The sequence below is a fragment of the Carcharodon carcharias genome, chromosome 6 (assembly GCF_017639515.1).
Source record: "Carcharodon carcharias isolate sCarCar2 chromosome 6, sCarCar2.pri, whole genome shotgun sequence".
Lineage (NCBI taxonomy): Eukaryota > Metazoa > Chordata > Chondrichthyes > Lamniformes > Lamnidae > Carcharodon > Carcharodon carcharias.
Genome location: NC_054472.1, coordinates 27,328,150 through 27,342,305, shown reverse-complemented (window position 1 = coordinate 27,342,305; position 14,156 = coordinate 27,328,150). Strand labels below are relative to the sequence as shown.

At 37.2% G+C, this 14,156-nt stretch overlaps 1 protein-coding gene across 2 annotated transcripts in view; it reads left to right on the top strand.

Annotated features, from left to right (window-relative positions):
* rttn (rotatin) overlaps nt 1–13,515 on the top strand; it is a 218,535-nt gene extending 205,020 nt beyond the window's left edge. For both annotated transcript variants that reach the window (XM_041190273.1, XM_041190274.1), the window contains 5 exons: nt 6,041–6,243; nt 7,410–7,677; nt 10,074–10,177; nt 11,682–11,751; nt 13,328–13,515. In XM_041190273.1, coding sequence (XP_041046207.1) covers nt 6,041–6,243; nt 7,410–7,677; nt 10,074–10,177; nt 11,682–11,751; nt 13,328–13,401 — 719 coding nt within the window. In that variant the 3' untranslated portion in view covers nt 13,402–13,515. The remainder of the gene's footprint in view (nt 1–6,040; nt 6,244–7,409; nt 7,678–10,073; nt 10,178–11,681; nt 11,752–13,327) is intronic.
* Nucleotides 13,516–14,156: the final 641 nt, after the last annotated feature.

Below are 14,156 nucleotides of genomic sequence, written 5' to 3'. Positions count from 1 at the left end.
AAACAGCAGTCTCATTGTATAAAATATCTTGTTAAATACAAATAACTTATCAAGAGTTGTTTGGGCTATCAGCAAACTGGAAGCGAAATCAGCTTTCAAACTCTTGTTCCACAGTACACTTTATCCAAACTCAAGTTTCAGCCTAACTGATGATGATACCTATCTGAACCAGACACCCACAAATGGATCCCATTTCAGTTACTTGCTGCTATTAGCAAAACAAAATGAGAAACAGTTGTGGTCTGTTAACAATTAAAATATTTCACAGAGGTGATAAATATTCCAATTAATACAATTCCTTGTTCAATCTAAATGTTACTTTCCCCTTAGAGACCTAACTTTTTAAGAGATGAGTTCCAGCGACCGATGGATATAACAGAAGGACAAGATTTCATGTTTTAAGACTCTTACTGTAACAAATAAAATAAAATCAACATAAATAAAATATTACTTAATGGACAACTCATACACCAAACTGAAAAAAGATACTTAAAGAAAAGAAAAAAGATACTTCACATTAACTAATTAACGCAATCGAGGTACATCTTACAACTCCTTTGGCTATGCACCGCACTTGTGGCCAGTGTGTAGCAATATAAGATTAAATCCCAAGTTAATCCCAGCTTTCTAGCAGGCTCACTTCTGCCTCCCATATCAGGTCAAATCTTTCAGTGTCCTTCTAAAATCGTTCCACTCGGCCTTAGTATTCAGAACTGACTTTCATCAGCAAGGTCCACATCAGTAACCCCTTGTTCCTTATATCTCCAGAAATCCCATCTGTTTTGTCCTTTTTTTTTCTTGAAGAAAGCCAGCTCTCACAAGCATCTTACTTGGTTGCTAACATAAGCTTTTTCCTGCTCTACCTAGCAGCAGATGTTTTTTTTTTGTCTCCCCCTCTGTGCCCAGAAAGCAGCTGCCCTGTTTTCTGTGTCAAGATGTGAAAAAGTGTCACTTGATTTTTTTTTATTGCTTTTGGATTAGCTTTCTTTCCCCATGACAAGCAGATCACATGGGTCTGTCTTCGGGAAGATGTTTAATATAACCACCAGTCCCCTATCCAGAGCATTGCTTTACCCAAAATTAAAGGAGAGATTTTAAAACAACCATCTTGTAAATCCATCGCTCGTGACGTTAAGCAAAAGTGATTGGATTAACTTGTGCTATCTTCAGGTTTAAAAGACTTATTTATGAATTAAATTTGTTGTGTGAATTTATAAAAGTTAAGCGAACATATATTTAAAAGTGAACTTATTATGTACAGCTATGAGAATTCTATCCTTTAATTCAGAGTAGATGGGAATTGTTTTGGCATAATATAATGGTTGGATAAGGTCTGTACTTATCTGTTTAATAGCATATAATTATGTTTGAAGCATATGAAAGTTTTTAATTAACTAAATTGTACAAAAAGGACACATATCAAGATGAACCAATATTGTAGGCAGCTAATCAAAATTCTGAATGAAATACAAAAGACTTTCAAAGTGTGTTTTTTCGCAACCAAATATCACTCTTCTAAGATGGCAAGTCATCAAACTCTGAACGTTTTCAAGATTTCAAAATCTGCTCCCTGTTAAAATTCATCTTTGTAAAGTTAATATCGCAGAAATATGTAAAACTTCAAAGGGAGAACTAACTTGCATTTATTACAGCACCTTTCACAACATCAGGATGTCCCTGTAGAACAAGCTTATTCAGTTCAACATGCTCCATAAACTGAAGGAGTAAACCCAGGTTGGCAGACATTGGAGATGTCATGTATACGACCTGTTCCCGTGCTACAGAAGAGTATCTTCTCCCCTTACCCTTGACCCGCATTCACTGTTCTGGTAGTTGCCCTTGGTTCTTATTCCTGTTGTTAAGTTCACTCGCCTTACTTTTTTCTCGGTTGTTCTTAGAATAGTTGGAAGTGATGTATTTACAGGTTTCTGTATCTGTTCAGAAATTGTTCTCTCTTGTCTTGTATTGGCTTATTTTTTTCAAAACCTAGTCAGTGGTTCTTGGTAATTTTTGTAAGCTAGTAGAAGCTCTTAACCTCAAACACTGCAAGAAACGATTCAGGCATGGTAGATGATAGCCATTCAATGGCCACTCCTAGCAGATAGTAGCAATTACTCAAATGCAGGAATTTACATTCCATTTTCGAGAATGTTTGAAAAGCTGTAGCTATTTAAATCCTCCAGTTAGTTTTGAAATTCTAAGAGATGGAGTTGAAACTAGTGCATCTCCTACATAGTAAGAAATACAAGTTGAAAAGAAACAATGGATGGAAAATTTATTTACAAAATAAGTGAACATTTAGATTGAGGATTTAGACAACAGGATTTCTACTGTTGCTTCCATGTTAATTTTTTTATGTCTATCTTTCGTTACATTAATTCAATTAATAGTTTAAAGCTAAAACAAGATCTGATGTTATGATGCTCTACAGTTTTCAAACAGTGAGCGAATTCTTGTGGAATCATGAGAGAATCCCAGTAGTTAAAATTATTCATAAAAAGACTTCTGACTATTACATTGGAATATACAGCATAGAAACAGGCTGCGCAGCCTAAAAAGTCCATGCTGGTGTTTATGCTGCACTCGAGCCACTTCCCATCTTTTCTCATCTGAATCTACCCTCATAATCATCCTTACCCTTCTCCCTCATATGCCTGTCTAACTTATTTTAAATATATCTATAAGATTCACTGTGGCAATGAGTCCCACATTCTCACCACTCTTTTGGGTAAAGAAGCTTCTTCTGAATTCCTATTGGATTTCTTGGTGAAAATGTTATATTAATGGCCTTTAGTTATGCTCTTTCCCACAAGAGGAAACATATTTTCTCTGTATCCCCCAAAACCTTAATTTTAAAGACTTCTATGATGTAACCCATTTTTCAAGAGAGGAGACTCAGCCTGTCAACCCTTTCCTGATAAGTATTCCCGCACATCAGGTATCATCCTTGTAAATTTTCTCTGCACCCTCTCCAGTGCCTCTATATCCTTTTTATAGTATGGTGACCAACAAACAATACGGCAAGTGTGGTTTAACCAAGTTTGGCATAACTTCCCTACTTTTCAATTCTATTCCACTGGAAAAAGTTTGTTTGCTATTTTTATGACCTTGCTAACCTGTGGCGCAACTTTTAGTGATTGATGTACTTGTACTCCAAGATCCCTTTGTCCCTCTAACCACCACACCCCCCCCCCCACCGCCCCTGAATTGTACTTTCCAAGTACTCAGTGATCTCCCTATTCTTCCCACCAAAATGTACTACCACACATTTATCAGTATTGAACTTCATTTGCTAACTATTTGCCCATTCTGCAAGTTTATTAATGTCCTCTTTTAATTTGTTGCAATCCTCCTCAGTTATTGACTATTGTCCCCAGTATGGCGTCATCTGAGAATTTGGAAATTATGTTTAGGATTCTGAAGTCCAAATCATTAAAGTGTGACCGGCAGTGGTCCTACCACTAAGTCTCGTTTAACACCTCTTGCCACCTCCTGCCATTCTGAACAGCTACCCTTTCTTCCCACTCTAGGAGTATTTTCCTGGGTATGGAACCAAAAGTTTACCTAGATTTCAAAGCAATTACAGCAACAGCAACTTGCATTTAGGTAGTGTTTTGAATGTAGCAAAACATCCCAAGATGCTTATTGGGATATAAGCATGCTTGTGAAACTTAAGGTGTTGAGACACATCGGCAACAGTGACCGAAAATATAAAACTGTATTGTAAGAATGATGGAAACAACCCAAAAACATACAGCTATGTCAACCTATAGGCAGTATATTTTCTGGATACACAGATTTCTGCATGTGTTCCCTTGACGCTGTGCTCATTGAACCCCTTTAAACGCCATTCAAAATATGACCCAGTGGTACATGATATCCTCATAAGCATCTTGGAATATTTTATTCCATTAAAATGCTATATAAATGCACATTGCTGGTGTTGTAATTGCCTTGAAATCTAGGTAAACTCTTGGATTCATGCCCAGTGGAAGTAAAGAACAGTTATTCAGAGTGGAAGAAAGTAGGAAGTGGTATTACACAAGGATCAATGTTGGGACCACTGCTGATCACAATTTATATTAACGGTGTCACTCTTGCCTTGAATCTCAAAGCTGTGGGTTTAAACATCACTCTTTTAGATCAGACAATATACAAAGGTTCAATATGCTTGTACAGGTAAACATGAAAGACCCCCATGGCACCTTTTCAAAAGACAGAATTTGTCTAGTATCTTCCTTTGAATAACATCGCTAAAGTAAGTGGCCTCTAATCTAATTTGTAAGATCTTGATGTGTGAAAATTCATCACCATATTTGCTCATATAACAGTGGCTGCCCTTCCAAAATAACTGAATTGAATGTGAAATACTTTGGGATGTTCTGAGGATGTGAAATGGATTTAAATAAATTCAAGTTTTTTTCTTTCTTATCATGGCAATAAACAGGGACAGAATCCCTGTACTTCACAGCAACTAAATGGTCAAATATTATATCTAATTTTGGAGATGTTCCTTTTTTTTCCTTGATCATTGAAAGATGGAAACTGTTTGATCAGGATCTCCTGTCCTCAGTGGGTAGAAACTTTGGTTATTTCATTGGTGATATCCACTTGTTATGAGCCAGCCTTCTAGTGAAATTATTTAAAAATCAGAGGGAAACTTTAAACAACTGTCATAACCTATTTTTAAAGTGGCATGTTTGAGATGCAACTCAAAATTCAGGAATCACACCATCAGTTCTCGAGAGGTTTTATATTAAACTAAATGAAACATTTTATTAATTTACACAAGTTAAGTACATATACATGGCCACAAATTACTACTTTCACAATTTTTATTATTACTATTTAACAAATTCCTAAACTAATCTCCATTAAGACAACAACTTCCCATAGATTTTTAAGCAGACACCAGGCAAAGCATTTTTACCTTACAAATTCAAAATGAGGCTCCTTTCACTTTGGTTCCTGTGGAGACAGTTGTAGGCTTCCAGCTACTTTGAACTTACATTGCCTCTCCGCTGCACACATACAAACTGCTTAAGTTATACCTTGCACAGTTCATTGAATGTAAGTTCTCATTGTATCACCAGCCTCTTTGTGTCACCAGCCTCTTTGTGTCACCAGCCTCTTTGTGTCACCAGCCTCTTTGTGTCACCAGCCTCTTTGTGTCACCAGCCTCTTTGTGTCACCAGCCTCTTTGTGTCACCAGCCTCTTTGTGTCACCAGCCTCTTTGTGTCACCAGCCTCTTTGTGTCACCAGCCTCTTTGTGTCACCAGCCTCTTTGTGTCACCAGCCTCTTTGAATCCAACTCTTCTGATGATAAAACCCCTTTCATAGTACCAATGTTATTAGTAATATAAACATATTGCTTGGTTGCTGCTTGCTAGGTGCCAGATTTCACCCCACATCTTGAATGGCCTATTCAAAAAATGCAAATGCACTCTACCTCTCTGTTTACGTCTCAAAACTAGTACATATCAAAGCACCCAGACTAGCTGGCTTTAATCCAATTAAGACACACCCAAAGACTAAACGTCTATTTTAAAAGAAAAATATTTTCCAATAATATTATATACATTAATAGCTTCATGACACCACTAATAAGGTATACAACACAAAATGGATAAAAATGCTGCAATGATATTCTAAATTGATTATTCCTTTTACATCTGATCTCTGGTATCTGTTCAACAGTTGGAGTCCTAAGGTTTTTTTAAAATTCTTTCATGGGATGTGAGCATTGTTGGCTAAGCCAGTATTTGTTGCCCATCTCTAATTGCCCTTGAGAAGGTGGTGGTGAGCTAAAGAATTTATTTATTTGGATTTCTTTATTTTGCATCTTATTTTGTAATGCAATTAATTATTGTTCTCCCTACTTTTTAATTCAGATTAAATCCAGAGAAGAATTATATCAGAAGTGTTAGTATATTTAGTTAGCACATTTCATGTTAGTCATATATATGCCATATTAATATATAACCTATCTAGAATTAAAGACCAAAGTCTTGCCCATTTTTCTAAATTGGTATCTTTTAGCATGTGTTTCCCTGTGCTGTGGCAATGGAGCACCACCTGTTTCCCATTCTTCTCAAAGAGGCCTGGCAGGTAGTTCTCTGGTGCATATGATCATGAAGCAAGCCTTACAGAAGACGCATGACAACAGTACCATTCAACAAATGGCGTTTGCAGTCCTCTCCAACTTGGTCATGTCCCATGAATGTAAAGGCGTGTTGCAGAAGGTTAGTAATGCTTAGCGAGTAAAGTTATTGATATAACCTAGCAGTTTCTTCTGTGAGTCTTAAAATACCTCCAATTATTTTTTTAAAATAAGTATTTATATTTAGTAGAATCAGATGTTCAGCAATGCTCTTGTAATTCATAACTGCAATATCTTATAGGTATAGTAAAACCAGGGCTAACAGTACCAAATAAAATTAGGTGGAATGTAGAATGTCTTCTAGTGGAAATAGAAAAGGAAATGAAAGGGCTAGAAGGCAACATGCTGAAAGACTATCAGATAATATAAAAGATATGAGGCTTTTATAAATATATTAAACATAAAAAAAAGTAAAGAAATATCATTCAGGTATTAAGGAGGAATCTAGTTGTGGATAATGAGGGTACAAAGAGGTATTAAATGTTTTGTCAGTTTTTACAAAAGATAGTGGAAGTGAGAATATAAGTGTACCAAAGGAGGATGTTAAGCCCAAGCCACTGATTATTTTGGAAAGGAATTGGTTCTGAAAACATTAACAGAACATGAGTTGAAGAAGTCAATGAGCCCTAATGGCATGTACCCTTGGAAATCAAACAGCGGCTCTGACCACAATTTTGATGTTAATGGTGATAGGTACTCAAAGAAGGACTGAAAAGGCAAAACCATTCAATCTTTTCCAGCTGCATGCTTGCCTTGTACTGTGTTTGAAAGTGATTGACAGATTTGAAGTGATTACAAGGTACATAAAGAATGCTCATTTCCATGTTTTACAAGGAGTTCATTGCTGATTGAATCAGAACGGATATTAGCTGAACTCTTTAACATCCTATAGAGCTAAAATGTCATCAATTAGGGGACTTCAAGTAGTAATTTATACAAACATTTCTCTTAATTTGGTAAGAAATGCAAAACTACAGAGCATTAATTTGTTACACATAAATGCACTTTGAATTGAAAGTTTTTAGCTCCATTATAAAAATGCAAGAAGTTAGTTTATTACTCTGCATGGTTCAGATTTCTATTCAGACTTTGGATTGGAAGGTTGACACTTAACAGGCACATCTGAAAAACCAACTCACCACAGCCCACTAGGCAGGTAGCATTTTGATTGTTGATATCAATGGTGCTTTGCTTTCTAAGTCAATGTAAGGACATTTGTTCATTTCATGCTTCTAATCTTTATTTTAGAGCAATTTTTTGAATAACTTCCTTGCCCTGCCATTACCAAAGACAGCAGGAAAACCCCTAAGTATTTTGGCCATGCTTTGGTTGAAGCTATTGCTGAATATGTCTTTTGGAGATGAGGGACAGCAGATGATTCTGAAGATGAATGGAAGTCTGGAACTTCTAACAGCAATGTCTCAGCACAAGCACAAGAACAACCAGACTACTGCCCTTCTTGTGCTTCATAACATTTGCTTCAATCCTGCTAATAAGCCAAAGGTTCTAGCTAATGGTTAGTAACTTTAAATTTTCCACTTTTCCCTGATTATCCTATTTTACTGGTTTGTCAATGAATGGATGATAACTAAATTGCTTTCAAACCTGTTGAAAATTAATTTATTATCCTTAATTTTATTGTTAATGTAAAGTAGTGGTTTATGAGTGTAACTTCTATTTATATAGTTATTTAGCTTTAAGAACCTTTGCAGACTTCAACGTGTCAAAAGGTGTTAGTTTTCTTCTCTGTGTGCAGAAGCTGCCAATTTGCAAACAGCTAGCAATGTGCAAACTTCACATTCGGAACAGAAAGTAAACTCTGACTTAAGGAACTTTTAGAGCATTTCTCTCCGAAGACTAACTGGAGGAACAGCACCTCATCTTTCGACTGAGCACTCCCTGTGCAGGCGAGGGCGGATTCCCTGCGAAGAGCGCAGGGATCTCCCTAAGGCACGGAGGTACCTCAGGGAGATTTGTTTAACTTATGGAAATGTGAATAAAGATGGGGAAAAATCTTAAGGACATGTCCCTTCATGTGAAACTGTCACATGAGCTGGGCGATGTCCATTATTTATTTCAAAAATTTTTATTTAAATAATAAACCCTTCATGTAACCTCATCCCGCCCATGGATGAGGTTTCATGAAAAGTGCGAAGGCCACCTGGGCTCTTTGCCTGCCTGCCGACCTTAAGGTTGGACAGGCAGCTCAGTTCATTACTTTAATTACTTTTTAACAGGCCTTAATAGGCCTTTGACAGTTCGTCAGGCACACAGCGATTCAGCTGAGCAGCCACCAAACTGAATTTCTGAATGACGTGCGGTGAGGTTAGGACACCTGCCCGACATCGCGCGTCATTTTACGTGTCAGCGAGCGGGCCCTGCCCCCGCTCACGACGGGAAAATGCTGCCCATGAAATGGCAGATGCAGCAAAGGCTATCCCATGTAGGTAGTAGGCAGTCCAGCCTGTCTGTATGGTCCCAGTTTCAACCCCACGGTTCTTCCATGAAGAATTCCAGTTCCTTACCTTCCAAGACTTAGCAAATTCTCTGCAGGCAGCAGCATCCATGTAAACAAGGTTCTACTTGTGCAACCTTCCACACAATGGCACACCTCTTTCCACAACCTTCTCAACTCTCAGCTCCCCTCTCCTCTTGGTATTCCTGTTCTTGTGTAGGCCATCTGGATGTTAAATTCTTTTCTGTTGGTACTGCTTCCAGGTGAAAGGTCACCAGGTCACATGAACCAGTATTTTTATTATTCAGTAATTATAATTGATCCCTTTACAATTGATACAAGCTCTTAAAATGAGTTTTCAAACATTTTTGAAACAATTATAGATTCCCCAAACATTTCAAAGTAATCTCAAATCTTCCTTATGTCATGACTCACTGGGGAGAGTGCGCCGTAATATCGAGCCCCACTGGTCCCTGAGCCGCAACAAATGTGAAAAGGTTTGACCAAACCACCAGATTGCCCCAATTCTACCTAACTGTTTAATATAGGTTAACAGAATGCAAGCACAGGTTTGTAAACTTAATAAGTAAATAACTGCTTATTGAACAAACAGTCTTTAACCAGTGGCAAAAGAAAGAACTATGAACTGCTAATTTCTAACTATAACCTAAACTCTACCCCTTCTTAAATCCCTATACACACACATACAAGACATGTAAGACACACAAAAATATGGATTTTATGGGTGGAATAAAACAGTTCAATAGCACCAATTCCGGAGTATAGGATTCGATGGGTTGATTTTGATCGATGTCTTCCAAATTCGTTTCAGTTCTTCTTGATGACATGAGGTGGTCTTCCAGCATTTTCAGCATTTAGTTCACTGGTTGAGCACTTGCCTTTCAGTGTCTCTGATAATGATTTTCCCCTTTTGCCTCTTGACAGGGGTTTTCAGAGAGAGAGAGAGAGAGAGAGCAGGTTATAGAGATATGAGAAGCAAAAGCTAGCTAGCTATTATTGTGGAACTACTGGAATCTTCCACATGTAGGAGTAAGAGGATTTAGGCCTTGGTCCTTTCAGGCTGGGAGCTATTCTGCTCTGCTTTCTCACAAACCCTAGCCACCTGGTCAGGAGCCAATTAAAATGTTGCCAGGCAGCTGCCTTGGTCTAGGACTCCTGTCCAGCAACATCCTGTCTTTCATGGCACACTCTATTCCAAGACTGCAACATTATATGTATATCTCACCCTGTTCCAGTGGATATGTCTTTCAACCTGCAGCCATTGTAATTTTAATCCCCAGTCCAACAGAAGATAAAAAAAGATATGTTCTTTACAACAGTCCAACAGAAATAAAAATATATATGTTCCTTACACTTACTATTATTGCTTCCAGGTCAAACAACTGTATGTGAAATGGTGTTCACTGTGTTCTTGACTTTTCCTATTTTGTCCTCAGATAAAACTGTGTCAATATTTGCTGCTTGTCTAGAAAATAACAATCCTGTAGTTCAGACTATAGGTGCTTCAGCACTTTGGGCTTTACTTCATAATTACCAAAAGGTGAGTGTGCCATTAAATTATCTACATTGTGATATCACTTTCAGCTTGAATTCAATCCTGTTTGTAATGCATCTCCTAACTGAAGAGTGCACCTTTTAACTTTTTTTTCAAGTTAACGCTATCCCATCATTGGTCATTTTCTCCAAAATTTTAATACCAAAGAAAACAGCTGTATCATGAAACAGGTTTAATTTCACACAACCATTTATTTCACATAGCTCAAGGATGTGAGATCAGTGAAATGAACTGACAAATAAATAACAAAGAAATTTACACTGTCAGAATTATTTCTGGGTGACATTGTCCCATATATATGAGTATTGCAATCTGATAACTTCAACTTACACCATGCCCTGTTGATGAAAAATAGGTACCAAGTCTAATTTTTGTATCAACTGCTCTGAAATCTGCACCCTTGTGTTGCAACTCTGTTAAGTTTTCACCCTTGTATATTGCTTGAGAATTCTGAACGCCTTTTGAATGAGAAATGTGTCCTTTGAAGAAGATGGTGAAGATCGAAGAGCCATTGAGCCATTGTAATAAATTATGGCATTGTGTTTGCGTTTCTTCCATCAGCAACACACAAATGGAAGATACGAATACTTTCCTGTTTCATCATGTCGATTTGCACATTGGTTAATTTTAACACAACTTTCTTTTGCCAGGAAAAATTCCCTCTCCCTTTCTCTCGTATAAATATATATTTGCAATGAATAACCTTGTGTTTGCTATTACCTATGTCTGTTTGCTTTAAGGGAGATTTTGTCACAACATATGGATTCATTTTATTATTCTGTCAATGTATTTTTAAACAAATTTACAATTTCATTAATGCAGAGGAAAGTTTGGAGATCAGTTGCTTAATTATTAATTTTCTTTTTTTAATAGCATGCATGCATAATATACTCACCCAATACTCATAGCGACATATGACACTGTACCTATTGGCTACCATGTGCCTTGTTTGCCCACCGTTTTACCAAAGGCAAGGCATAGAAATTAACTGCATCAGTAAAAGGACGTGTGTTAGCCATACTTAAGATTTGGGAGGGAAACAAAACAGACTTACGGTGAATAATAGGGTTAGAAAACTAATCCGGCAGAAATGAGTGAGAAAAATGGAGACAGAATGCATTAAAAAGTATTAGAGAATGTGAACAAACAGAATAGATAGCCATAGGAAGAGAAATATGAGTTTTATTTAGATATGTAAGAAAAACCACAGGAGATGAACAAGTGAGGTTTCATTTTGTATTGTGAAATATTTAAGCATGTTTTTACATTTCCAAAATTAGCGCTGTTAACAGCCCATTAAACAAATCAAATATGGTTTTTTTTAGCACTCAAGACAAATCGCATTCTTTTGTTCGACTCCTATAATGAATTAACCTGTTGAGATTATTTTTACTTTGGCATTGGTGTCCTAATAATAATGATAATAATAAACATAATAAGCATTATGTGGATTTGCATGTTATCAATTTGAGATAAATGTTGCTCACAGGCCAAAGTTACACTGAAAAATCCATCAATCAAGAGGAGAGTGGATGAAGCTTATCTATCAGTCAAAAAGTGTAAGTACTGAAATGAATATAATTTTTACATGTACATCCATCAAAGAAGCGGTTTATTTTTCAAACCTTTTCAAGAATTGATTGATTTTGTATGTTTATTTTTTGAAGTGCATAATTTAGAATTTGAGTTTAACTGCCAGCTCCTGACAGATTGCAAGATGTAGGAGTTTGGCTTTCAATTAAAGATCCCAGATGATGGTCCTAGAGGTACTACAGAAACAGCAATTACAATGTTAGAATTTTTTCATTTATATTCTCATCAACCAATGAGGCTTATCAAGAAACAAATTGAATACCTGTCAAAAGACAAAATTAAATGAAATATTTGGCAGTTTTTTTATAACCTAGACTACTTTTTAGCTGAGCATTCATGTAAATACATTAGTTTTTGAACCTGGGTACCTAAAATTAATATTAATTATGAAGATAAGCATACCACTATGCCAGGAGCCATCTTTTTGAAAATAAAGTAAAAATTAATATCACATATTTGGGTTCATGGCAGGTCAGTGCCAGCAGCCATTTAGTGAGTCATCGTTGCCAGTTAAACTGAGTGTACCTTGATGTGCCTGTGGCTTAGGCTAGAAACTGCAAAGTGAGATTTATTAAAGATAACAGATAAGCAGTAGCAGAAACAATGCAGTAGTCTACTATTTTTTATAAAACTTTGAACTTGGACTCCTGGGTTCCGAAAGGGAACAAAAGACATACTTTACTAACCTTGCTGATGCTAAACCTGAAGTGGGACCTTTTCTGGAGCTCTCTATGTGGGAATATGGGAATTTGTATGGCCATGGAGTTGCAACATAGCATCTCCAGATATATAGCAAAACAGTGGTGCAAGAAGAATCAGCAACATGAGAGAGAGAGTGGCAAGATCTGCTCCTCTCCAGACATGCAGCAGTTAATCACCTAACCGGAGACAAATTGTGGAACCTCCTCCCAACAAAATAAGCAGATAATATGAGTTCAGGTTTCTTATCTGTTCCCAAGACAAAGGCAGTCAAACTGCCTTTGTACAAATCAATGTGGTTTAACACTCATCGTGGGTGTTTTAAGGTTTTGTTTCCAAGTCTGTCACCAGCAAACTGAAGCAACAAATGAGCAAGTGTCCAGATTGAATGAACTTGATTATCTGATCACATGTTCGGTGGGTCAATTTCCTCTTACTGCAGTTTCTAAACTAGCCTATAGATCATAAATTCCAGCTCAACCCAGGACACCTATATTCATAACATCAGGTTCAAGTGACCAACCATCCCTCATAATAAGAATATATAGAATTTGTGGTGTGAATTATGACAACTGCTATGCATCACAGTTATACACTGAAATCTTTTTGGAAATCAATGTTAAGTAATTTGTCAGTTACTCTTACTGCAATGTAAGTTTTTGCTCCACATCTTTCGATATGTACAGCACACCAATTTTGTGATTATTGATCATTTGGTGGTTGAACATGAGTTGTTAGCATGAGCTGGGTGTTTGTATGAAAACTAATTTTGCTTTTTTTTTAATACCTATCTATCATATAAATAATATATATATATATATATATATATGAATTGTTTTCTAGGTATCCTTGAAGGTCCTCTGAATATTTATCAGTTGAAGTGTCTAGAAAATCTAGCAGTCCAGCTGAACAATTAGTGGGTGCCCTACTAATGTGAGCATTTTATTGTGGAGTTGAGTTTTGCCTGACTGTAAATCATGTGTATATTTCATTAAATTCTAATATATTTTCTATAATAAAATTTTCATGTTTATGTTTGTCAGTATTACTTTGATTTTATTTTAAGAATATACCAACATCAGTGAGATAAAGGGCACTATCTGGTGTGATCCTGAGCCAGACAGACTACAAAGAACCCAGGGAAAGTGGGAAGGCCATGATTGTGGAGTCAAGGAACTATCCCACCCTCAAACCCATAATGTCGCCAGGCTGCAGCTGCTGGCCACCCCATGGAAGGATTGCCCCTCCAGGATCATGCCCAGGCAGCTGCAGCCATTTTAAAAATAAAAATAACTTACCTGACCTCCTCCCTTTCTCTCTCTCCATGTTCAAATCAGCAGCTCCCACCTCGAACAGTGGGGCTATTGATCTGAATGCTGGGGAGTTGGGGAGGGGGCCTCCCAGCATTAAGAGCCCGCCTGTCGCCCCTGATTGGATGGTGAGCCTGCTCCCTGACCTTTTAGCCGGCTTCCCATTTCAAAATAGTGGTGGACATGTATCTAATGCAGGATCAGGACCTGGAACTAGAGCCCATGTCAGGTCCTGAATGAAAATTCAACCTCTGGTATTTACTACATCAGCTGAACTCAACCAGAGTGGGAGTAGGACTTGTAGAACTCGCTACAGCTAGGGACAGAGCAAATCAGGCTGGTGTCCCCTACTGATCGCTTTC